General features: G+C 52.8%; 7 protein-coding genes across 7 annotated transcripts; 3 read left to right on the top strand and 4 right to left on the bottom strand.

Annotated features, from left to right (window-relative positions):
• Positions 1–968: 968 nt before the first annotated feature.
• Positions 969–2,092, top strand: Z518_10133 (uncharacterized protein; the record flags this gene model as incomplete). Its single annotated transcript, XM_013412749.1, has 4 exons — positions 969–1,223; positions 1,273–1,550; positions 1,656–1,734; positions 1,847–2,092. The coding sequence occupies 4 exons, from the start codon at positions 969–971 to the stop codon at positions 2,090–2,092; spliced, it is 858 nt and encodes a 285-aa protein (XP_013268203.1).
• Positions 2,093–2,558: 466 nt separating this feature from the next.
• Z518_10134 (uncharacterized protein) lies at positions 2,559–4,918 on the bottom strand (the record flags this gene model as incomplete). The annotated part of the gene is made up of 3 exons (XM_013412750.1): positions 2,559–4,362; positions 4,431–4,624; positions 4,688–4,918. The coding sequence occupies 3 exons, from the start codon at positions 4,916–4,918 to the stop codon at positions 2,559–2,561; spliced, it is 2,229 nt and encodes a 742-aa protein (XP_013268204.1).
• A 2,000-nt stretch (positions 4,919–6,918) lies between these two features.
• Positions 6,919–7,950, top strand: Z518_10135 (uncharacterized protein; the record flags this gene model as incomplete). Its single annotated transcript, XM_013412751.1, has 4 exons — positions 6,919–6,964; positions 7,048–7,096; positions 7,147–7,604; positions 7,688–7,950. 4 exons carry the CDS (start codon positions 6,919–6,921, stop codon positions 7,948–7,950), a joined length of 816 nt encoding a protein of 271 aa, XP_013268205.1.
• A 1,032-nt stretch (positions 7,951–8,982) lies between these two features.
• Positions 8,983–11,364, bottom strand: Z518_10136 (uncharacterized protein; the record flags this gene model as incomplete). Its single annotated transcript, XM_013412752.1, has 2 exons — positions 8,983–11,200; positions 11,276–11,364. The coding sequence occupies 2 exons, from the start codon at positions 11,362–11,364 to the stop codon at positions 8,983–8,985; spliced, it is 2,307 nt and encodes a 768-aa protein (XP_013268206.1).
• Positions 11,365–12,903: 1,539 nt separating this feature from the next.
• Positions 12,904–18,553, bottom strand: Z518_10137 (uncharacterized protein; the record flags this gene model as incomplete). The annotated part of the gene is made up of 2 exons (XM_013412753.1): positions 12,904–12,973; positions 13,038–18,553. 2 exons carry the CDS (start codon positions 18,551–18,553, stop codon positions 12,904–12,906), a joined length of 5,586 nt encoding a protein of 1,861 aa, XP_013268207.1.
• A 675-nt stretch (positions 18,554–19,228) lies between these two features.
• Z518_10138 (uncharacterized protein) lies at positions 19,229–20,877 on the bottom strand (the record flags this gene model as incomplete). The annotated part of the gene is made up of 2 exons (XM_013412754.1): positions 19,229–20,691; positions 20,739–20,877. The coding sequence occupies 2 exons, from the start codon at positions 20,875–20,877 to the stop codon at positions 19,229–19,231; spliced, it is 1,602 nt and encodes a 533-aa protein (XP_013268208.1).
• A 1,013-nt stretch (positions 20,878–21,890) lies between these two features.
• On the top strand, positions 21,891–23,526 carry Z518_10139 (uncharacterized protein; the record flags this gene model as incomplete). Its single annotated transcript, XM_013412755.1, has 3 exons — positions 21,891–23,109; positions 23,173–23,255; positions 23,305–23,526. 3 exons carry the CDS (start codon positions 21,891–21,893, stop codon positions 23,524–23,526), a joined length of 1,524 nt encoding a protein of 507 aa, XP_013268209.1.
• Between the last annotated feature and the right edge of the window lie 1,934 nt (positions 23,527–25,460).

Raw genomic sequence — 25,460 nt, forward strand, 5'->3', positions numbered from 1 at the left:
GCTCGCCTTGCGCATGTCTCCTCAATTCCACGGATCCGCCCATGTAGCTTCATTAATCTATCAGGAACCGCTGACGGGTGAGACATTTCAGCTCTCGGAAAAGTTTATCGGATATGTTCATTTTCACTTCCTACGCAGCGAAACTTGCCACAAGACGAATACGACGATGTGAGGGTGGGTTTGGGAGATGACGGAAATTTATTCTTGGCCAGGAATATCCACCATCAATCCTACTCTTGATCATGATAACAGGTTAGCGGATTTGGGTTTTATTTTAGATTCAAGAAAAACACGACATGATATGACATGAGTTGAACGACCAGGGAGTCTCTCGGAGGCGAATATGCTTGCTCGGAATTTTCGAGGACTTTTCGTCGATCTGCTATGTATGAATGAAACTAACGAAGCACTTCGGAACGAGATGGATTTGGGGACCAAGGAGGCAAAAAGTCAAGTTGCTTGAACGTACCTTATGCCGTCGGAATGCTCGGGGTCATTTGTCCCTTTGCAAGACTCTTTTGGTTCCCCTTTATTGCATGAGATACACGAAATGCCATGCGACGGTATGAGTATTTAGGATGCGGCATTTGGCCTCTGTATATGGCTGTTGTATTACATGCCGACGAATAGGGGAACCATTAAAAAAATTCAGAACGCCTGATCGGACTCTGAGACCTGGAAATCGTAGTCAACGCCCTACTCCTGTCTTTCCGAGTTACAGCTCTCTGGCGTCTACTTTTGTTGACGAATATTCCAGGAGAGATGGCGTCCATTGTATGTCGTTAGCGATGTCTAACTCATTACTCCATTCCCTTCCTCTGACTCTCCTCGGTCTTGGTCTTGGGGAGTATACGTGGTAGCAGATATTTTCGATCGGTCTGGATTCCCGGATCACGTTATGCAGTCGAAAAGATCCCCGGTCAGCATTCAGCAGTATTTTAAACGTCGTGAACCATTCAGAATCCATCATGGTTCAACGAATAACACGCGTCAGAAGCTGTCTCCGTGTCCTCCAGGCCGACACCGAAACCAAGACGGCGTTGGTGGAACCCCAGGTGCCGATGGACCCACTCGTCGAACATACAATCAAACCTAGATTGATTCCACCAGTCGTTATGGAATTCCCAGGTATTACCACCGGCGGGGGATCTCCCGGAACAGGAGCCAAAAGCAGCTCATTTCAATATGGCGACTTCAACGACAATGTTAATTGGGTCGAAATTGTACAGGGCGACGGCCATACCGTTACTGCCTCGGATAAAGAAAACGCAGACCTTTTCTATGGGGCATCTGGCGCCGTCGGAAGTGTGGGGATCACCCACTCTGCTTGGGCTACCGCTCATCCCCGCGGAGAAATACGTGAAGATAACATACCATCCCGTGAGATCCGTCTCCGAAGCGGTTGAAAAGGTCCAAGACGAGATTTCGCATCCGGTGCACAAATTCAGCGCCGCAAGTGACCCTTGGTTTTATCTACATGTGAAGGAGATAACTCGGCAGAGCGTGGAGCCTGTGGCCGAACACATCCCGCTAGCCGCGTATCTCTTTCGGTACGACCGGAGAGGATTTTGGATTGGAGCTTCGGCGTTCCCATATTTTTCCTTCCCCTTTAACAAGTTCACGCGCCGGTAGCTCGACGATTTCTTGCATACCAGGATGTTATACAAAGCTCTCCACGCTCGTGACCAATCTAGGAATTATGTCGTCCAAGACCTGGCCCTTCCTTTTTCCACAGTAGAAGAGTTCTTCAACTCTACGGCGGTGTCCTTCGGTATCTGATTCTTGTGGCTGTGTCCGTTGCGGCATACTCGTCTTCCCACCCTGCACCCTCACTTTTCCGAGACAGAAGCAGATGGCCAAAACATTGAAGCCCATGCTCAACGTTGGCGTGTGGGGTTTTGGTCCTCGCCAGCACGACGAATTTATAGCCAAGAACCGTGAGCTGGAGCGCAAGCTGCTTGAGCTCAGAGGTATGAAGTGGCTATATGTCCAGACATACGATACGGAGCGGGAATTCTGGGAAATGTTCGATGAGGAGTGGTATGATGGGCGGAGGAAGAAATATAATGTCGAATCCCTGACGAGTGTCTAGCATGAGGTGAGAGTAGATCCTGACGCGTATCGGGGGGGCCGAGAAAGACTCGTGGGGGACGTGGGCACTTAAGTTCTGGCCGGTTGGTGGGATTTGAAAGTGGCAAATAACTCATTGCGAGAAATTCAAGGGGGCAAGGCATATGGATCCACCACCGCCCGCATGCCATGACACAGACAGGTGTTTTGGTCTGTGGCCCGATGGGGCCGGTTCGTTCAAGCGAGCGTCCTTGCTGGTTCCCAATAACAACATCGGACAGAACGAGAAGATGCATAACTTTGGGGCACCTCTTGGAGTTCGGCTTACGAGTCGTATCGGCCCAGTATATGTCTCTGACCCCGATTCCACAAGATGAATCTGATCCTGAGTGCGCAACTGCTCCCATTCCTCGTGCATTCTGTCTGTATTTTCCCGACCCGGGGGAACCTTTACCAAATATTATATTATGCATTAGAGCTATCGATAATCATATCCACGTTCCCTCCTGCCCGGGACGATGCACCGGGACGGGCACGACTGTTTGAGTTTGCGTCGCATTTGCATCTTCGCTCCTGAGCCTGCCTCTGAACCACGATTTCGTCTTTGGTTTGGCTTTGGATCGGAATTTTTCCTTGTCTCTGTCTCTGTCCGTTTCATGCTTGACAGCCTCGTGCTCGGCTTCCCTAGGGGCGGAATCAAGAACCCAAACCGTGCCTCGGCGACGTAATTGCACTTGTTCATCCGCAGCTTGCGTCACGATCGAACTGACGCGGTTTGAATCCTTCACGGGAATGGTATTGGAAAATTTGATGGGAAATGAAGGGGTCAGGGGTGGTGGATGATGCCCGTCGGGGCCGGGTCCGAGTGGCCAATTTTCTTGTCCATGTCCTCGTTCCTGTCCTGGTGCTTGTGCGGGCATGTGTGCAGACGCCGTTCCGAACCCAGGGTCGGGCATTTCATGACTGGGCCCCCCAAATCGATATAGAATCGGAAGCGTCGATTCCTTCCACACGGCCATATGCTTGGTATGGGTGGCGAGGATGGTGAGTAAAAGACCGCCGAGACCTAAGACGACGAGGGCCAAAGGGTACGCGATCCAAGCCCAGCGGACGACGATGACGGCTTCGCTGCGTAGACTCGTGCCGACCGCCACGGTGTCTTCGAGTTGTTGGAACCGACCCGTCAAGGCGCGTCCTACCCCGTCCACCACGTCGCTGAAGTTCCCGCTGCCGTCGATCGCTTGCTGGCCCGCCGAGCTCCAGGGCCCGTCCGTCTGCGAAAACGTTGTCGAGTTGAAGGTGAAGCCCTGTTCAGCTTCCTGCTCGGGGTCCGGGTACCAGTATCCGCCGATGCTGTACGTGGTGTTTCCCTCCAAAGCAATGCGGAGGGCTTGAATGAGCAGATACGCGTGTCCCTGTACGTCGAAGGTGCCGTGGTCGTACATCGAGTACGTCGTCCCGTTGACGAGGGCATTCCAGCCCGACCAGACTTGGCCGTCGGGCTGTGTCTCGTAGATGATCACGTGGCCGTAGTTCGTGGCGGTGATGTTGGCCCTGGTGACCCCCGAGCGGACTTCGGTGTCCATGGTCCGCACGCAGGGCGTGAAGCTGCATTCGGTCGCGTTCTGGAGCGTCAGGGCGGAATAATCTGCTGATATGATGGTGTCGATGTATCCCATGGCAAAGAGGGGCGAGGGGATCCCCGCGTACGTCTCGTTGTCCCAGGTCGATGCCCAGTCACTGTCGGCGGTCCGGTCGATGTTCAGCGGCCACACGGACCGGCGGGGGTAGGAGATGAACCATTGCACGCTGCTGGCGAGGTCGAGATCCAGCGTCACGTCGACGGTCAGGTTGTTGCCGTGGGGAAGGGCGTAGGTGGGCGACCAGGTGGTGGAGGACGAGGAGTCGTTGCTCTGGGCGAATGTCTCGAGGTGAGAGGTCAGATTGATGTTGAAGGGTTCTCCGCTCGTGAGGACCTGGTCGGTCACGTCCTGGCATACCGTGCAGAGGGCCAGCGTGTTGTACGCCGGCCACGTGCAATTCCCGCTGGGACAGATCGGGTCCGGGATGGCCCCGGCGGCGCCCCCAAAGGCCCCGATCAGAGCGTTCAAGGACAGGCTGGAGCCTCCGAGGTTGCCGATGACAGATTCTTCGTATGAGGTGGGTGTCCGGATAGAGGCCGGGGTGGAGTTGATGGGGACTTCTCGCACTTGGACCAGGACGAGTTGTTGGATGAGGGGTTCGAAACCCAGTGCGAGAATTGTCACGAATGCGGCGAGGAGGGCTCGGAGACTGTCGAGGAGGAATTAGGACATGTCGTCCACAAGAAGATCGTGGTCGACGGGGGAAAGATGTCTCACCTTCCGCGGAAACTGGCGAGGAGCAAGAGGGAACCGTAGGGACCTCGACTGGCTTCTTCAAAAGTGTCGACGGTATTGAGTGGTCGGGGCTGGTCGATGAACCAAAGCCACTTCTCCTGGCGGAGGGCGGCGGCCAATATGACCATCAAGGTGGCATGGGCCAGAGTGGCCAGAAAGGAGATGATGGCGTTGATCTAGATTCCGATAGAGGTCAGGTGGGCTCCGGTAACGACCGAAACGGAAAAAGGGGGACTCACTGTCAAACCATCTGGCAGATCGGGGACTTCGTGATGGTCGTAGGCGAAGAGGATCCCCGCGATGGCCACCAGGATGCCGAGACACAGTACCGCCGCTCCGATTTCCCAGGCCCAATTGTCCAGCATCGCTCGAGACCACCATGATGGTCTCCGGGAGACGATCTGGGTTGCGGGGTGCGGGTATTCTGCCGTCCTACTGAGATCAGAACGACTGCGGGAATTTTCGTCCATTCGTGTCGACGTGGGCTGGTCGAGTGCGAGATCAACCGTGATAGTGTTGAGAGCTGGACGGCACGTCGAGTGATATGTACTGACCCGGACATCGCGGACATCGTATTTGGCAGGCTGCAATGCCTGTTCAGGCGCCCCAAGGCAGAGTTCCCGGCGTGTATCTTATAACATGGGATGATGAAAAGCATCAGCCACACGATGGCGAATGTTTTGTCCCAATCAGGATTGGGGGCGAATGCAGGTCCTATCTTTGGAACCTCTCATAACCAATGGAAAGAGAATGGACGCCAAGGATCCAGAAAAAGATCCAGCAAGGCTGCGCCCGCCGAGACCCTGGTGATGGGATCCGGGGGATGAGTTTCATGTCTCGCACGCTCATGATGAATGGTATAGAGAGAATGGAGCGGTCAAGCGCTGAACTGTGGGACCGTGCGGATGAAAGATCTGGGGAGGCGGCCAACCCTGCCGTTTGGTGGGATGGAAGGCCTGGCCCGTTTCCTGGTCGCTGAGGGAGACGCTCTAATATGCTTACCTCAGTCGAGAGATATCGGGAGAGTAATCGATCCGTTGATCTTCATGTTCTCGACTCGGCTCATCGGGAGTCACGCTTGAGGTGGCATGTCAGGGTAGGGAGGAGTGATCGGTATGATATGGAAATGGGTGTGGCAAAGGTTCATGATATGAATCTCCCGAAACTCGAGGACGAGAGGGACATGGAGGGTGGAAGCCGAACATAACGGATTGTCCATTCCAAGATCTAAACCATGAGATATCGAGTGACATTTTCCCTCTACTAATCAACCTACGGCGTAGTATCAGTTACTGAATGATCTTCGGTGGCCACTATTGCTGCCCAACAGTGGCCTGCCCCATTGGACGATGGGAACCTCCATATGCCCTGCATTTCTCCCTATTTTTCTGGTGCCTTTCCGGTGTTTCATCCTCTTGTCCCATCCCTGTTCCTCTTCTCCTTCCCCGAAACTCAGCGCGACTAGCACTGCGATAGCCACCCAACTAGATATTTCACAGTTTAGTGGCTCTGGTCGAATTGCCTTGTCCGTCTCTTCTTCTCCTCCTCTGCCTGGACGGCACTGGACCACCTCGCTTGAGCCTTGTCCCATTGCTTGATGGATGTTCCTGAGGGTTCCTGACGTTCCTGACGTTCCTGACGGCGGGTTGCCCGTCTGTGGCCCGTCTATGGCTTTGCGGCGGCCTCGCGGCTGATCTTTTCCGTCGTCTGGCTTTCCATCACCGTTTCTACCCAACTTCTCCGTTTACTATCACCCTCAGATAAAGATCCTTGCTCCCTCACCATTAGTGGTCCCACCTCGCCCGAACGGCAAGGATCCCTTCTCCCTGCCACGAACCAGCCTTCCCATTCCCATTCCCCGTCCCAAACCTCAACTCAACTCTAACTCACCAACTGACACACTCTCGCCTTCACCGTCCACACAATTCTCCGATCACTTCATTTATTCGGACACTCGTCCTCCATCACCTTCCTTCCCCTTCCTTTTGGCCTACAATCCTCGCTAAACCAGCTCATCGACGTCGTAAGAGATCCATCCTCGCCTCTGCGTCCTGCACCTTTTGGCGCAACCCATCCCTTCGTCCATTCTATCCATTCTATCCTCCAGCTCTCTCTCCCTTCGAACTGAGAAATACCCTTCCCTCTCGACGTCCCTATACCCAATCACTCTCTATCACCTGATCCTCGGGCGCGCGTATCCCGACTTCACGATCCCCGTGGAACCGGCCATCTACCGGCGCGAATGACCATCACGAGAATTAACACGCCACAATCTGTCCGGTCAAACGGTGTCGCGTCCTCCCTTCGTCAGAACCAACGTGTTTTCCACGGCCCGTGATCCTCGTGTGTGCCCATCGCGTTGCGACTTCCCCACCTCGGCGCCGCAGCCGCTCAATATCTATCGCATTGACTATTGGGGGTGCAAGAGAAGGAAGAATCGAACACTTTCTGGGTTCGAGTCGAGACGGTAATGGCAGACAAGATTTCGATCACGATCTGCGGCGACGGCGGATGTGGTATGTGCTTCTCTAAAAAAGCCCTGCACCGGCACATGCTCCCTTAATTTTCATCCAGATACACTAACGCCGGTCGTTGGCAGGTAAATCGTCTATTACCCTGCGTCTGGTGAGGTCACAGTGGACATCCGAGTTCGTTCCCCCGCCTCTTCCTTATCCAGAGTCATGCTAATTCACCTCAGATATGATCCCACCATTGAAGACTCGTACTCGGTCACCCGAACCGTGGATGGCTTAAACTACTATCTCTCATTGACCGACACGGCGGGTCAAGAAGAATATCGAAGTCTATGGGCCGCCTCCAATCTTCAATCCGACGCCTTCCTCCTGGTCTATGACATCACCAATGCCCACTCTCTGGAAGGCCTCTCGTGGTTCCTTGACATGATCGACATCGAGGCCGAGAACCGCATCGAAGAAAATTCCCGATTACTCAAAGAGAAAGGTTCCAAAGTTCGAGGCCGGAGAGAAGAGGGTTGGAAATTCCCCCCTATTAAAATCATTGCCGGCAACAAATGTGATCTGAAAGATGCTCGCGTCGTGAGCAGTAAAGTGGGTTGGGAATGGGCGAAGAGCAAAGGCTGCGGGTTTATGGAGACAAGTGCCCGAGAAATGGTCAACATTGAGGAAACTTTTGCTTGTATGCCCGGCGTGATACCCCTCCCTTTCTCTTTTTTTTTTTTTTTTTTTTGATTCTCTTCATATGCTAACCGTCTTTCACAGTAATCGTGCGCCGCGTGGTCGAGGCCAGACGGCAACAGAACGCCAGTATGGATTCTCTTCCTCCCAATCTTCCTTTTGCCTCCAAGGGTCATACTCCCCATGTCAGTAGTGCCGGTGTATCAGGATATCAGTGGCCCAGTACGATGCAGCCCCACCGACAACCAACCAATCCCCACCCCCTACCTATCACCGAGAAATCCGGATTCGACGATGATAACGTCTCGGTGCCCTGGTGGAAGAAGATCTTTTGCTGTTCTGGTTGAACATGACTCAAGCAGGGAGTGTGAGCGCTGTGAATGATGGGACAGGATCATTGGATTTGTTGGTGTCCATTCTTGAATACATCAATACTGGCGGAGAGGGGCTTGTCTGACGGTTATATTTTTCCCCGAGAGGGATTTCTTTGAGAATGGGTCCCTGAATTCGCCAGGACCTGTCCTGGGCCGAATGCTTGCGGGCCGTAGTGCTGTCACAAGGATCTTTGACAGCGGCACCAGTCCGGGACGCGACATCGCCCTGCCCCGAGATCAAGAGTGGCCTAAACAATGAACCATCCACGGACGAGGCTCACTTCAGGGAGACCGGCACAGCATCCGTCCAATTCGGATTCGGATATCAGACGACAGATGTCATACGACCGGCTCAGAAAACGACCCCACGCTAAAGAGCCTCCCCCTTGATCTACGGAGGCAAGCGACGAAAACTCTTCTCGATTCAGCTTTGCTGGGTCGATCTTTATTTGTTCTTTCCGAAAGCGATATCTATGTATTTGGTTTGCGATAGAGGATTGCCACGACAGAAATCGGGCCGCGAGGCTAAAAGTGATAGTACAAGTTTTGATATTATTCTCGCCATGTCTATCGGACCACTTATGTTTCATAGGCATGTTAAGAATGAACACTGTATTTGTGGAGATATCTGGTTTGGCCAAAGAAAGGGGGAAACAGGAAACTTGTACTGACACAATGAATACCTCGCGGCGAGGGAACGGGCCCAACGCAGGCGGTGTAATTTATACAGTGGTCACCCCTGGATCAATTAATATATCATTGACAGGTCTTCGGGCGACGACCACCAAAGGTCAAGGCAGAAGCAAGGGATATTATACGATATGGGTGGTATTAGTTTCTTCTCGAATAAAACTTGGTCTTAGCCAACACGATAAGATATTTGGAGTCTCTTGGCCCAGTTGACGTGGACTTCGGATCCTTCGCCTATGTCCATTGGCTTTCTTGCCTCCCTTTTGGATCTTTCTGAAACATCTTCACATCCGAAGAGGTCATCAGGATTGATGATCATGATAACAGCTTCGATACCCGTCTTGCCGCTTCATCCAACCCTCCGTCCACATCTATGATGCCACAGCCTTGGTCTTCCAGTCGCGTCCCTCGTTGCGGCTGGGGTGATGCGACGGGTGTTTTCTTCGCTGAAGACGAAAATGTAGTGGAAGGGCTGCAGGTGTGTGGCGGGGCGTATTTCTGCGTATGAATATAGGTGCGAATGCCGGTCGAGGGAGAGACGGGTGGGGAAAATAGGACTTGTATCCATGAAGAGCAGACGTTCGACCTGTGGGGAGAAGGGGGTGGATCCAGAGTGGGATTGGATTTGGCACGTGTTGAAACTGGGCAGGTGAATGCTCCGACTGCTTCTGTTGATGTTGGATGCGCTCCCGGAGGAGGTTGTTGAGGGTCAAAATGAGGGTCGGAATATAGACGTCCATTTTGTGGTTCGGCCTGCATCTGAATTTGCGACGGCACCTTCGATCCCAACGATGACGGTGAGGTGGAGAAGGCCGGAAAATACGGCGGGAGCAGGAGCAAATCCATATTCGGATCCAGTTCCTGGTTGTCCTGGGACACCTCCTCCGCCGTCTTTTTACGATCCACCTCCGGCGTGACCGTTCTGGACTGCAACATGGGCACTTTCCCGTGTTGGCCCAGAACCCTGATCCTTTCGATCTTGGATAACTCTTCACCGCTCCGGTCCCAATCCTCGTCGTCGATCTCACGTCTGACGCCCCCCTCCGGGTGCTCCTTCCGGCGTATTTTGACGAGGCTCTCAACTACGTACGATGCGGTACGGGAGTCCCAGAGTCCGTCGCGCGCATGGCGGAGGCGTGGGTGTGAGAAGAGCGACATGGCTGCCTGGAGGGTTTCGGTGTTGGTGGTTTTCAGGCACAGGAAATACAAGACGGCAATCACGTGAGTGGAGAGTGTGTAGGTTCGTGATGATGAGGTTAGAGGAGTCGGTCCGGCGACGGGGGGTTGTGAGGAGAGGGCGAGGAAGTCGGCGATAGATGTCAGGCATGCGGTGAGATCCGAGTCTGAATCGTCGAGAATTAGGTCCCGGTGCGCCGGTGAAGATGTCGATGTCGATGTCGATGTGCCGGAACCCGACGGAGCGGGCGATGGAGACGAGCCGTGCGTTGAGACTAGCCCCGACGTGGGAATGGGAATGTTCTCCTTGACCAGATAGGAGAATGCATGGAAGTCAACTTGGAGCAGCCGCAATTGCTGTCGTCGCTGTCGTCGCTGGGCTTCCGTCGATGGGCCCCCCCCGCTATCCGAATGGAACATTTCGGCGGTAGCGAGCTCGGCCAGAGCGGCTTCATATCTCTCATACTGCGCGCCGAGCACCAGTCTCTCGTACAATAGGTCTGGAGGGAACTCCTCCAACGTCCTTCCCTTATGCATGACATGGGTGATCAGATGATGTAAAGTCCAATTTCGAAGTTTAAGCAAAATGCCTTCCGCGTGCGCCAAGCCGAGGAAGGAATCGGGCACCATGTCGACGAGGCCTTGGGCCTCTTCCTTCGAAGCTAGTTTGAGAATGGGCGCGCGTCGGGTGTCGTAGGCGCTGGCTTGGATGTCTAGCTGGTAGAGAAGCGCCGTCAGACGTGACATTAAGGGGTCGGTTGGATCGTGGTGTTGGCATTCTTGAAAGAGAACCAAGCCCCGGTCCAAATGCCAGATGGCACGCTGAGAGTCACCTAGGAGGGATTCAAAGACATAAAAGATAACGCTGCAGATGAGGGCAACGTCTAGCGATGCATCAGTGCGGGACAGGTAGTTTCGTAATTGTCTATGACAACGACTGATCATGCCCATGGTTTTCGCGGGTGGGCATGAGCTGTCTGAGTCGTGGTCGAGATCAGTGCCTACAAATTCTCCACACAGGTAGTCCTTATGCAAGGAGCTAAGGGCAACCAATGCATTACGAATGACCGGTTGATGGTGGCTCCGTTGCAAGATCAACTGGGTCCAAAGCGTAGGGTCTGAGTAGCTGGACAGATTCCACGCGGCCTGAGAGCAGTAGTAATGCAGGAGTTGTCGGTCGGCTTGACTCCCAGGAACTTTGAAGGGAATGTTGTACGCGGATATTGAATGGTGGGATAATGGTAAATGCTCGACGGTCTCCCGTTGGTCGCTCCTGGGATAGCCTTCGCATTTCCGACATGCGCGGATACAGCGTTGACACTCGGGTTTCGCCTCGTCACATTTCACGCGCCGGGATCTGTAAACCCGCCGTAAGAGTCTGATGGCTTCGCCAGGCAATGATGGAACGAATCGTGAAGAAGTCGGGACTTACTTGCATGTTATGCACCCAGATCTCACCTTGGGTGTGCTCTTGCGAGTCTTTTTCATCACCTGTTTCCCGTGGTTGAAGGTGGCATCCATGATCATTGATGGCACAATCCTTTCGGTGATTCATTGACCTGGGGAAACCAGCCCATCTGGTTGACGAGCGGGTACGGTGGTAGATGGTAGGATTCATACGAGGAAGGAAATGGGATGCCTGAAGGCAGGTTCTGGGCCACTCCGGTGCTCAGCCTTGTGTGATGACAGAGGCAGGTACCATCGGACCAATGGCAGTCCAGGAATCGATGTTTGAATTCGAAAACCCTAAATATACGAGCTGCGCTAATCCCTTTTTGCACATAGCTTGATATTAACTTTCAACAGTAACTCCGCCTCCTATTTCTATAAGAGATATTCTCCCCGCCTCAAGTCGACTCATTTCATCTTCCACCGCCCTGGATTGCGTTGTAGGACCGAGAGAGGATTGATTGAATCTCTCTGAGCCACGAAGGCTGCGGTTCACGTGACCAGGCTAACCCAATGGAGAATATTTTGAATTCACGCGCCATGGACTGCTATGATTCTCGTCATCTCGAAGCCAACACCCAATGCGCACTCTCTACTCTACCTGCTTCGGCATGAGTAAACCAATGAACCATTTCAAGGTCAGCTTTCGAGAATGACGGTAAGCTCGGCAGGCTTTACTCTTGTGCTTTCGCCTCTCCAAATTGACTGGGGATCACCTCGCAATTTCCTTCCGATAGATGGGTGCGTCAACTTTGGTTGGACTACACCCGCCAATTACTCACAATTCGGACTGTACGTCGGCACTTCGATCCTTTCTCCGCAACTGCCGTGACTAGGGGACCGAGGATGGTGTATGTATTTTGAACTTCACGAGCTCAAAAGGGGAAACGCCATTCCCGACAGCAGCATCGTCCCGAATATCCTGGGTATGCTTTTGGATGAATGTGCTTGTGGCTTTGGAAGTCCGAGAATGCAGACAAGACTTCGAGCTCGAAGACGAGGTCCATGGCAGAGATATTTCTCTTGCGGCACTCGGGGGTGGCCCCCGGCGTCAACGAGCCACAACTAGATTTAGGGAAATGCCCTCAGTGCAAATCGACTAAAATGGGAAAAACTGCATGCTAGTGCTGAAGTGAGAGGTGAGGCCATTGATGTCCTGTCCCTTTCTCTTCACCTTCGTCTTCTCTTTCAATCAAGTATAGGGTGTGGTGAGAGTTTCGCTTCCCTCCGGGGCCCCCCGCGTGGGCCAGTATCATGTTGACAGCAGTAGTGTAGTGCAGTGCATCCTTTGTTTCTTATTCCATTCCCTTCCTTCCCAAATACAAATACAAGTGCAAAACGTAAGAAAAGACAGATCCTCCTTTTTACCTCCCCTCCTTGACTCCGACGAATAGAAACAGAATGTCGAGGATGTCATGTGCCGTGATAAATCCGATTAGCCAAAAGTGGACCGCTTTTGACCCATTATCTGTACGTGGGTATGTTGAATGCAATCATGTTTTCGTTCAAACGGCATGAACAAATCAGATACTTAAAAGAGCCATGGTCAACTTCCGCTCCCTCCTCAACCAAACACAAAAGAATAGGAACGATCAAAAAGTGCATTACTCACTAGATTTCAATCGGGCTGATCTGATCGAATGGGAACAGCCAATTACTTCCGGCTTCCACCTTTTCAAGCCTAGAAACGTGGCAAAAGGCGTTAGAGACCCCATCAATATATATGGAAGAAAGAACGTTCTTACCAATCATAAGGCCACACGACCAAATGCCCTTGAATACATCCCAACAACTCTTCCGCCTCTTCGATACTGAGGATATCGTCGCTTGCGCTGAAGTCTCGTCGACTAGACCTAGTGGTAGCTCTTCTGCGTCTGCGTCCACTTCCAGTGCCGACGCCTGCATTCGACGAGGCCGCTGCCAGGGCGGAATTTTGGTGAACCGCGTCCGAACATCCAACCAAGGATCCCGTTGCCATAGGTGGTGTACCAGTAGTGGCTGATTTATGCTTCTCCCCCGCTGTTCCCGTACCAGTGCTGCTGTTGGGCGGATCGGTACTGAGGTCGTCATCTTCACCTTCGGCACTACCCTCGTCATTGATCGCTTGTCCTTCATGAAGTGTCTGTAATCCAGCCTTTTCTTCGGTCAGGGTTTCTTGTCGATGAAGTGAAGGTTTGCCTTGTCGATGGGCCTGTGCTCGGTTGGCTTCGGCGGCCCAGATACGCAGTTTTTCCTTCTCCGCGTCCTCTTGGCCTTCTTTGCTTTCCTCGCCCAAGGCATCTTTCAACTTCTCCTTGAACTCGCCAGAGCGTTTCTCAACGTCATTGGGAACTTGACTGAGAGCTTTGATCGGAGCGCCGGGGGCTCGGGAGCCAGCTCCTGGTGGGCCACTCTTGGACACGGAATCTGTCCGACTCGGGTGGTGTAACTTGTCGTCCCCCGGTATATCGTTACCTTGCATCTGATCGAACCGCTGTCCGTAAGCCACGTACTGATGGTAATCTTCCCAAGTTCGGACCTGATTGTCGGGCATGCAACGGAAAACACTGCGGTAAATCTTGGTGTTGTTCTCGGCCACTGCGTGCCACGTATCATATAAAAAGGCGTCATGGACGGGATCCATCATGCAGTCTCGGTCAATCAGTGGTCTCCTGAGCTCATTCATGAGGGGGTGGCGGCCGGGCGCTGCATCTCTGGGACCCACCTTTGTGATGGGAGGGCCACCAATGTCCGTATCATCCCCTTGCGGCAAGGCAGGCAGTTGCGACAACATCGGCAAACCGAGCTGTTCCGTGTTCATTCGCCCCAGACCCGGCCTAAGCGGAGGCAAAGGAGGATTGGGTGTTTCCCATTGGACCACATATGACGACAGGCGTAGATGTTCGCCATGCTTCACCGGTTCTTTCAATGTCGCTTTGCCCTCCGGACCCAGATCGGACACCAGTACTTCTTTGTTGCCTTTAACAAAAGTGGAATCTCTTCCCGTTCCGTAGCCGGCGGCATCCATGTCGGCCATTTTGTCAAAGCCATAGCCCTCAACATCTTTTCGGTGTTGCGGGTTTCCCGTGACACGGGGATCTTCGGTGAGTCTTCGCGTGCTTTTGAGATTGGGGTTGCCATCTTGCTCCCAATCGACGTCATGGTTGAAGCTCCTCAGATCCTCAGCTCGTTGCAGCAGTTCTTCACGTACTTCCGGGGGGGTCCGGTTGTCGAGAGGGCCTATCATGTCATCTTCCTTCGAGAGGGGGCTGCCGAAGGTATCATCTGGAGAATCCGGTCTTGTCGATTTTCCTGCAAGCTCTGATTGATGGCGCTCTGCTTCCAGAGCCTGGGCATCTTCCATGATCTTGTCGACGTCGAGGCCAAGATGTTCGCGCATCAAACGCAGACGAAGAGTATGAGGAAAGCGGCCGACTTGGTAAGGCTGGCCGTTCATTCTTGACCAGACCATATCTGTATCTCGAACAACAGCTGCGCATTCAGAATCTCGATTTCCGAGCATCGATCGTTCGTTGATGTTGGCAGATCCGATGAGGGCAACCCTGTCGTCCACCACCATGCATTTGGCGTGGATGTAGAGCTGTTCAGTGACCAATGATTTTCGCGGGCCAATCCTGCCCCATTGACGTAGACTGTAGAACTGGATGTAGTCTTCTGGCTCAATTCCATTCGCTTTCAACCGACCAAATATCGAAGACTCTCCACGACAGATGCTTCGGTATTGATATTGCATAATCAATCGCACGCTGGTGCCACCTTCCTGCTCGACAGTGTTCTGAAAGCCCGGAATCAGTGGGATAATAATGACAGCTCTCCATGATTCGTCATTTTTGCAGGCCCGAGTGATACGTTCCACAAGAGCGTCGCCAATCTTGTTGTGGATGACGGCACCTTCCGTCTCACAGCTCGAAATGAAGAACTGATTCTCCATGTAGACAAAGTGTTCAGACTCTTCAATGAGTTTGACATAGGCATTCATGATACTGTGTTCTGTTTTGTCGGGGGTGCCCAAAGACCACGGTCCCGCGGAGCGGCATATTTGCACTTCACATGTACCGTCAAGGCCGAGCGCTTCCAAATCGGCGGGGTTGAAATCCGGAGGTGGTAATAAGAAAGGCGTGGGACGAGTCGGTTTTCGTTGTCGGAGAATATAATTCCATCTCTGGACAAAATGTCGGGTCAAATCGCGAGCGGGTTGTCCGACCACCTGCATTGAAATATCATGCCATGGCATTCGAGCAACTTTTTGACGGTCATACATTTCTTCATAAGGTTTGTTGAGAGCGTAAAAGTCCTGAATCCGTGGATTGGAGTAATCTTTGCCCGGCCACAACTGACAATGATCGGCGTCTTTGGGTTGTTCACTGGGCTCAAAGCCAGTCGGCTTGTCATCTACGAGGGTGTGCTGAGGAGTGTCCCATCTACCAAAGCATAAATCTATTCCCCCCACAAAAGCCAGAGTGTGATCGACAATGCACAACTTTTCGTGATGGGCCCAGAAAAATGTATTCTGCCGGAACTGATTCGGGGATCGTTGAACAAATATATTGGGATGGAGGTCGAGCAGAGAAAACTTGGTGTATTGCGAGTCGATTGGGATAGCCGATTCGATGTTGCGGTAGACAATGACAAAGATCTTGACACCTTCCTCCGCCTTGCGTTTGAGTAGTCGATCCAGACGCCATTTCTGGCTGATAGCAGGAGGCCGTCTCATATACAGCTCCGGGCTGAGCCACCAGTCATGGATGTAAATAACATCCTTGGCTTGATTCAGTGCCCGAGAGACCACCCACATGTGATCCCTTCCATCGACGAGCCATTGGGCAAAGCAGTTCGGTCTGACCGGAGCAAAACTTTCAAACCGGTTTATTTTGACCCAGGGTGAGGTCTCGATCATCAACCGAATCGATTCTTCAAACTGGTGTAATTGTCGCTCATTCCGAGCGAGAAGCTTCAACTTTCTTTCCGAGTTGACCAATTTGAGTCGGTGATGTTGTGGATGCTTCGCCGATTCCCTTGCCGCCTCTGCCAGTTCCTTGGCAGATCTCTGCTCCCCCCGTGGCCTGGATGATTGAATGGTGAAGTCCGAATCAAACAAAAACACGTCGTATATATGCATCTCCTCGGGTGAATCCACGCAGACGACATAGCTGTGCCTGACCAAGAACCATTTTGGTGCATGTCGACGCGCGACATTGGAAGGGGTCAGGGCCTTTCTAAAGTCGAGACCTTTGGCGGACCGTATGACAAGAAAGCCCTCTTTGCCATGATAGCTACCCTCGGCCGCAAGACGCATGCCCAAGGCCGACACCTCCAGAAATTTACAAAGTCGATTGCTTTCGGGACGAAAGAGCATGAATTTGATCATCCTCTGCAAGTAGAGCTCCAGCAATCTGCGCTGCCGATCGGCAAAACGAACATCTCGTCGTGCACCTCCGGGAGTGCCGGTGTCTGGGTGGCCAGTGGCGCTTGATTTACGTCGTCCTGGAGGAAACGATGGGCGGTGTTGAATCTTGGGAGTTGGTCTTTCCGTATCGGTCCCGGCACCAGCGTCATTATCATTACCAGCATCATCTTCATAGTCTTCGTCTTCTTCGTCGAGTCCGCGAAACACTTTCAGATACGGAAATGCACTGCGAGGAAATTTGGGCATTTGTTTGCTGGAATCCCCTCGGCCTCGGAGCTTTTCCGAGCTGTAATGGAGCTTGTATTTGATGTGCAAATTGGCAAAGTCTCGCAAAGATCGTTTGATAACCCACTTCATGCGATTCACGCCATTGCCGTACTCCAACTCGATTCGAAAGATCAGATGGCGACCCTCTTGATGGCCGTCTGATTCTCTGTGTTTGTCCACTTCGCTGTCAGTGATCTGCAGCTTGAGTTGCTCCAAAAGGACTGGTATCCTTCGGTTGTTATGTTCATCTCGTTGGAACATGCTTGCCAGCATGAGAGCAGCAGGAGTGCCAGCCGCAAGTTCGGCTAATAGTTCGGCAGATTTTTCATGATCCGGAGTCCGCTCTTTTTTCTTGCCCTGGCCTAACGAGCGCAGGCTGTTCTTGAGTTGCCTCCATTTAGCCGCACTCAGAGTCGAGCCTCTTTCTGCCATCATTTTGCGACGGGAGGGAGTTTTGGGCGTCTGTGATTCGCCTGGGCCGGCTTCTCGGGAGGAATTGATATTGGCAAAATTCAGTAAGGTCAACTGCCTCCTTTGACCCTCTGGCGTAGTTTCACTTGGTTTCCTTGGCCCGCCATAGCTTAGTCCCCGTAGAGGATGACGCGGTGTCCAACCACCGGCACCAGCCAGTTGTTTGCGTCCTTCGTCCTCGGAGACACCTTGGTGACCATGTGTCATGTCGGTATCCGTAGCTCTCCTCGATAGCACGCGAGGTCGATCGGGATCGGAATTTAGGGGAGCGCTCGAAAAGCCTGGACGCATTGGGCTATGCGGTGATGACGGCGCCGTTTCAATGTCGTCGAAACGATGTATTTTCCGCCGACGTTTATGCGGGGTTGATTGAGGAATAGCATTTTCCGCCGCATTTTCTGCATCACTCTCTTCAGCATCGGCATCAGCTTCAGCACCACTGTCCTCTTCCAGGGTTGCAGCCAGTCCAGCCTCGTTGCGGTTCGACTGCACCGACAAATGTCCATCAAAATCTTTGCTTTCCACAGATCGTGCGCTGAGTGATAGCGCACTGTGACTCCGGCTGTGAGCCAGTCCCGGGGGGATCGCAAGCGACCGCAGCCTTGCGTATAACGACGGAGGTTTGTCGTGCTCGTGCCCTTCGCCTTTGCCCGTCGGTGGCGTACTTTGGCCACTGTGATGATGAACATCGATCTCTTGTGTATCTCGGGAAAACTGCACACTCTTCCTTCCAGCCGTTGGTGTCCCATTCCCATTCAATGCACTATCCGAGTCCGCAAGCTCTGTCCCCCCTGGGGACTGTTCGTTTGTCCTGTTTTGCGCCAGGTGTGTACCAGACCCATAGGGCTTCTTCAAAACACCAGATGTTCTCGATGTCGTAGAGAAGGCCGTTAACCCGTCGGGAGAACTTTCTCGGGGAGTTGAGTGAGGAGGCGTCGGTCCAATGGGTCGGAGGACATCGTTCGAGTGATCGTTCGATTCGACAGCGGGACCTGGACCGCCATTGACTTTGAGGCCGGGCAAAGTGGCTTGAAAATGTGCACTTTTGGATGGCTTGGATGGCTTTTCAAATTCGAGACCCGGCCGGTTTGGGCTCATCTCCGCCGTCTCGGCCATGTTTGTTTGTCAGGAATGAAAAGAGTGCAAAGCAATAGGAGCCGGTAGACCAGGGTTCTTTCTTCCCGGGCCGGCTACCAGCCGTTTTCAAAGAGAGTGAACCATGGTTTTTGTACGTCCCGTCTCTTGCTCCGGTGGTGTTTCAATCACGAGGTCGAGGGGTCAACAGAGACTTGAAGTGGTCGTGCCAATATCGCAGTCTCGTATTGGATGAGAGAGGTGAGAGAGATCTTGTCAGCGAAGGCCGGCAACGACGGTGCACTACTAAGCAGGTTTTGCACACAACCTCCCAGACCAATTGATTTTGACACGTCCGGGTGATCACCCTCCTTGAACGGACCACAAAGACGATTTCTGGCAAACAACTGAGTTCTTAAGAAGGTGTCCCTGCGCAGACTGGCAAACAAGCCGGCGAGTGGAGACTTGTACAGAGACAGCTAGACCATGCCACCATCGACCTCCTACTACCGCCAACCAACAACCACCGGGGAAGCCGCCAAGGCGCCGAACTCGAGAGCGTCAAACATCCCCCCCAGGGGGTGGCCCCCTCGGGCACTAGCTCGCGACAAGGCTGAGAGGCTGTGGGCTGCATTGGCATTAAATACGGTTAACATAGCCTCATACAATGCTACAGAACACGAGCATCCTCTCTCCACTGGATTATCACACACCCACTCAATTCCACGAGTCCCCTGCATAATGCTGCCACCAAACTCCCATACATGCTGCTACTACCAAGTCGCACATCTTCAAGCCTTCATCATCGATTATCAGTTTCCCCAGCTTCGCACTGTGACCTTTGAATCCTCCTCCGGCTTTCTCACGACCAAGATCAAGACTCATACGACGCTCTTCGGCTGATTTGAGCCTGGGCAATGGCGCGTCACCACCGCGGTCGCTATGGGAGAGTGGTATGCGAGCTTTGTTGGTCAGAGCTTGAAAACTTCGTCTCCATGGCGGATGTGCCGCGGAAATCTGGGGAGAAACCTCTGAAACTTCGCATGGTTGCTTGTTTGGATCTCTAGAACGAAGAATGCCCCAAGGGAGATTGAATCGTATTTCCGCAACATCTGCAGCGACTCCCGGAATCGAGGAGTTTGCAGATGATAGAACATGTCGACACCGTAGGCTTTTACCGTCCAAACCATTGCTGAAAGAGCACATCCCCTGCCACGGCGAGATGAATGCATAGGCCTGACGGGGTTTCTTGCTCGTTGGAGTGCCAGCGCCGGAAGGCAACTCATTGGAGCTACTTCTTCGCCCCGTCATCGACGATCCTTCACCGCTGGGGGCGATCATGTAAGCAACTCGTCGGTGGAAAGAGTGACCTCCACCCCCCTCCAGTCGGGCGAACTTGCTGTATCCGGGAGAGGTCAGCTCAATCTCAACCGCACGGAGAGGGGTGTCCCTGGAAGATGTGCCTGGATGAGATATGCTTCCCACATTCCACTGGCTCCCCGACGCGGGATCCCTACGAATCAGAGTGATGCACAATGTGCCAGGCGGTGGAGTGTCTGGTGAATTAAAAGCTGCATCCTTCCCAGAGTAGTCCAGGTTTGCTCGCGTCGGGGATCTGTGACGACTGTCCGTGTTGTTCGGCCGCTGGGCATCTGCTGGAGACGTCGATCGGACTGCTTTTCTGGCCAGTCTGAACTGTCCTTGCGCGTGTTCGATAGGACTCGGCGAATCTCCGCTGTCCCAATCTTTGATGGCAGAGGATGTCTCGAAATGGGATCGTGCTGGCATTGACCGGGCACCCACGGGTTTGCGAACCATACCAGTAGCATTCGTCGTGTCTGGAGGGGTCAATTTCAGATGGGTGCCACGGGCAGCAAATCGTCCGGCTTGTGTCGCATTTTCCACACCCTTCAGCGCCGGCTGATAATGAGGATAGCTCTTGGGAGGAGCGGCAGGTCGCTGGGAGGCAGGATAATTCGCATGGGGGGTGGGAGGAAGTGGTTTCCTCTGAATCGAGGAGACATCATCGTCGCGAACTTCGGTGATCTTGGTAGCCTCCAATGATTTTCTCAGCTCCTCGTCCTCGGGTCTTTCAACATGAAGAAAATATAGGCTGGATTGAACTGCCTCGATGCTTACGGAGGCTTTCGTAGGTGGTTTGAGAGGTGTGAGGAAGACATCTACCAGACTTAACACTCGTCCATCTCTTTTGGCACGAACGTCTCACCTTGACTGCCTGGGACCCGGACGATGTAGAGCACCAGAGATTTGTGTACTTCATGAGTAGGATTTCGAGGATATTGCGGCGGATTCGCAAAAAGATTGTTCAGTGAGGATATCGACTGTGCTTGAACAGGCGCACTCATGTGTAAAGTTCGTGTTCAGTTGGTAGCGCGGCGAGATTGCGAATGCGCCAATGGTGGGAGGGGGAAAAAGCGGTCAGAATATGGAGGTCAAAGCAAAGAAATGCGACTTCAGCGTGAAATGATGTTGCCTACATCTACGGCACAACATCGTTGAATCGTTCCTGGAGTACACAGGATGAGCCTGGAAGCCTGGTTTGGTTTGATACCAAAATAAAACTCAGACGTCCTCCGACGAAGGCGTTATTCTTGGTACCGATGAACCCTAACCTGAAGCTACCATCCAGGTGCCTCCGGGCTCCGAGCATCCCCATCATAACTGTAGGCCAAACCCAGTAACTTGTCACGTTGGGTTGTGATTCAGGGAGGTGTACCCACCGACAAAAGTCCAAGAACTGGTTCTCCTCTTATCAGGCCACATACATGCCCATTCCTCAATCCCCATTGTTTGTGGTAATCAATGCTACCCTGATATCTATACATATCTTGGATGCTTATGTCTTGACCACATCTGTCACCCCATCAAACTCTGAACCGGTAGGCTTGGTAATGCCACATCGTCCATTCAAGCCAAACACTGTCGATCCTCCTCTATCGATCTCCCGAAACCACCAAACACATGTCGCTGTTGGCAGCCACGTTCCTGGGCGAGCGTCATTTGGAACGAGGATCCAGATATTCCATCCACGTTCTTTACCTCGGGCAGACAGCTACCCTCGCTACCTTGCCAGAGCTTTCCCAATGGCGCCAGCATCATATAAGTATGTCACGTCGTCAGCTGTCGAAAAACCAGAGATAAGAATGCAAGTTCCCCCATTTCCCCCACTTTTCCCTCGTGGGACAACCTGATAGATATATCCTCTGCGTGATTCATCTCCTGGCAAAAATTGGCTAGTTGAGTGACATCCGGCCTTCAGAGACGGGGGCAGGTAGCCGTCGCTGCTCGATGTTTTGCAGTTTTCCGAATATACGACGCCTCGATCGTGTATCTGTCTGCCTCCTTTCCGGTGCATCCCATGGCCATCAGCAGTCCCACTGGGCGAGATGACATCTCGGCTCAGGAAAAGATCATCGAGGACCGAGTGGATAATCCAGCATCCTTCCACCCCGTCACAGCTTCTGCGAAGGATGTCGAAAATTTGCCAGAGATTGATTATGCAGCAGAAGACCGACTCATTCGCAAGCTCGATTGGTATATCATACCTCCGACCATGCTGCTCTATTTGTTCTCCTTTCTGGACCGAGTCAACATCGGTAATGCGAGACTTTATGGCATGGAAGAGGACCTGGGTCTGGAGGGATCGCAGTACCAGACTGCTGTGTCCATCCTTTTCTTGACGTATGTTCTCTCCGAAACACCCAGCAATCTGGTGCTCAAAAAACTGCGGCCTTCTCGTTGGATTGCATTCATAACGGCCGCTTGGGGAATCGTGGCAACCCTCACCGGCCTCGTCCAGAATTATGGAGGATTGATCGCGTGTCGATTAATCTTGGGAGCGCTCGAAGGGGGGCTATTCCCAGGGATGACATTATACCTCACAATGTTCTATGGAAAACGCGAAATTGCGTTACGAGTGGGGTATCTCTTTGTGTCGGCGGCACTGGCGGGAAGTGTCGGCGGCCTGCTCGCTTATGGCATCGGTTTCATGGATGGCGTGTCAGGACAGAAAGGTTGGCGGTGGATCATGATCATTGAAGGCCTCCCGAGTATCGTCCTGGGAGTGGCTGCTTATTGGTGGCTCGCCGATGACCCAGAAACGGCATACTATCTCTCCCAACCCGAGAGAGACCTTATGGTGATTCGAAAAAGACGTCAGATAGGCCACACCACCTCGGCCGACTTCATGCACAAGGAAGACGTGATCAAAGCGTTCAAGGACTGGAGGGTCTGGATGTTCTGTTTTGGCCAGTTCGGTGTCGACACGATGCTTTATGGGTATTCGACATTCCTGCCCACCATTATCAAAGGCTTGGGCACATGGTCCACAGCACAAACACAAGCACTCACGGTCCCATGTTATGCGCTGGGTGCAATCACCTACCTCATTGTTGCCCATATCTCGGACCGTTTTCAAAAACGCGGGCTCGCGGCGGTGACGTTTTGCATGATCAGTATCGTGGGATATATAATTCTCATCACCGACGTGAGCTCTGGAGCCCATTATTTCGGTTGCTTCATGGTGGCGATGGGGCTTTATGTCGCCGTCGGTATCCCTTTGGCATGGTTACCGTCAAGTGAGTCAACCTCTAGTCCCGTCTTGTTTTTGGGCCTTCGGGAGACTGCTGACACGCAATTAGATCAACCTCGATACGGCAGCCGGGCCACCGCCACGGGTCTGCAACTGACGATAGGGAACTGCTCAGGCATCATGGCACCTTTTGTAAGTATAACACCTCAGGAAGTCCACCGCCCTCCTAACGGGCCCATAGCTCTATAAGACTAATGAGGCACCTCGATACATTCGTGGCCACGCCGTGTCTTTGTCCATGGTCGGGCTAGCTGGAGTCATCTATGCCATCATGTCAGCGTATTTCATGGCCCTAAACCAAAACCGCCGAGCCGGAAAAGAGGATGCGATTATCATTGGGAAAACAGAGGAAGAAATCGCCGAAATGGGGGACAGAAACCCAAGATACGTGTTTACGTACTAATGAGTGAGCCCGAGTTCTCCTTCCCCAACCTTCCTCCCTGTTTGGTTGAGAGACGAAGTAAAGGTCAGAATGTTGACTGTAGTAGACAATCTATCTGACCACTCCTTGAAACCCTGAATCAACCGTGGGATCAATAGGGGGTGCCCGATTCTCCTGCCCTCATCATGTCCGAGAGGCCCCCACCGACAGAGGCATTTGGCGACAATATCCTAGCAAGAGAATCCTGCACCTCGTCGGATCCAAGCATGGGTCCAATGGGGGTTAGTGTTGTTTGTATTCCTTTTGGTAGTCGATCAATGGTCAAGTCATAGAGGTATATCATGCACAATTTCTCTTTTGTTCCATGTTGTTCGACTTCTTGCTCATTCCCAAAGGCCCATGGCCACTTCCTGGTTGATAGTCGGCGATGACCAAGTGACGTGTCACGAAAACCCACCGAGTCTATGATAGTTGCCTTGTCTTCATTGGTCACTCTGTGGGATGAGCGACACCATTACCTGGGCACGAGAGTTGCACATTCTCTGAATGGTTTGTTGGTTACAGGCGCCCGAGCTTTCCTGTGCTTTGGTATTAGCTCTGCTTACCTTCAGATCTGCCTGGTATCACGGCAGCAAGGCAGAGACACACAGAGAGGGTCGCTTTTTAGATCCCCAGCAAATGACAGTGAAGAGAATCAATGGGGCTGGTTTTCTTGGATCCTTCGGGAGTGCTTCGCTTGCCTCCCTTTGGCTATTGAGCCCAGTCGGTCTCTGCCCTACCCGTTCCTCCTCCTTCCGCCCTACCGAGCATTTCACAGCACTGGATAAATATTGGTATTGCTGTCCAGGAATACCATTGGCAGAGGATGGGTGGGCATGATTAGTCTGATTCTCACGGTTGGGGAGACTCGAGGGATTCGTTGGCGATCACGATCTCGATCCGGAGAGGTGAAAAATGTCGGGTCTCTTTCGAGACGAAAGGGGAGGTCCGAGTTCAGAGCACCAGCAGCCAGCAGATCCCAAGGTGGCGAAGAAACTATGTGTTTTCCCACCCCCGTGATTCGTGATCGCCGCGATGGATCCTCTAAAGGGAGTTGGGCCACTGGGCTGGTATTGGATGCGAGGCACTTTCGGGCGGCAGGACTCTCTGGGGGCTCGGCCATTCGATTGTCAAGTCTGGCCCCCCCTGAATGGACCAAAGAAGAGACAGTGGAAAAGCCGATAGGATTGTGGACTGCGGGCCGCAGGGCAACGCAAAGAGCCACAGACCTAAGGCCCGAATGGCGCGCTGCTTGGAGATCTCTGTACATGCCGGAGACATATCGTGACTAGATTCTCGAGTACATACTCTGCTCACCTTTTTCTCTTGAAGCATTATCTACTTCTATACTGCGAACATTTTCTCAAATACCTCGATTGGCTTAAGTTTGGTTGGTTCTTCATATCTGTTACTACCCGTCACCTGGCGATCAGGATATTGTCACCCGATTCAAATCTTCATCTGTCATCGCCTCCAGCGCCCCTCGTTGACCATTATATTTTCGTCACTCCCGGGCATCACTCAAGGAAGCATCCAATATCATATTCAGACTTGTCTCGTGTACAGAGAGGTACATCCCCGCCCGTCATCTGTCGTACTCGTCAGAAATCCCAGAATCCCACGCTCTTTTCTTTTTCCCAACGCTTCCTTTCCAACTCAACCTGCAAAAAAGCGAGCACTGATCAGATCCAAAGAGAAACGATCCTTGAGCTTGTTGGGCCTGAGCCTGGAGCTTGAGCCGGAAGCCTGAAGGGGGGTGCAGGCGTGCAGGTGTGGATTGGGTCTTGGCTGGGTCCTGGAAGCGTCCGAAGCCGTTGATTCGCCTCACAGGGACCGGGCGCGGGTGCTTGGGCCTGGGGCCTGCAGCAGCCAGCACCACGGCGACCGGCATCGCAACCACTGATCACTGAGCATAC

The sequence above is a fragment of the Rhinocladiella mackenziei genome (assembly GCF_000835555.1).
Source record: "Rhinocladiella mackenziei CBS 650.93 unplaced genomic scaffold supercont1.8, whole genome shotgun sequence".
Taxonomy (NCBI): Eukaryota; Fungi; Ascomycota; class Eurotiomycetes; order Chaetothyriales; family Herpotrichiellaceae; genus Rhinocladiella; species Rhinocladiella mackenziei.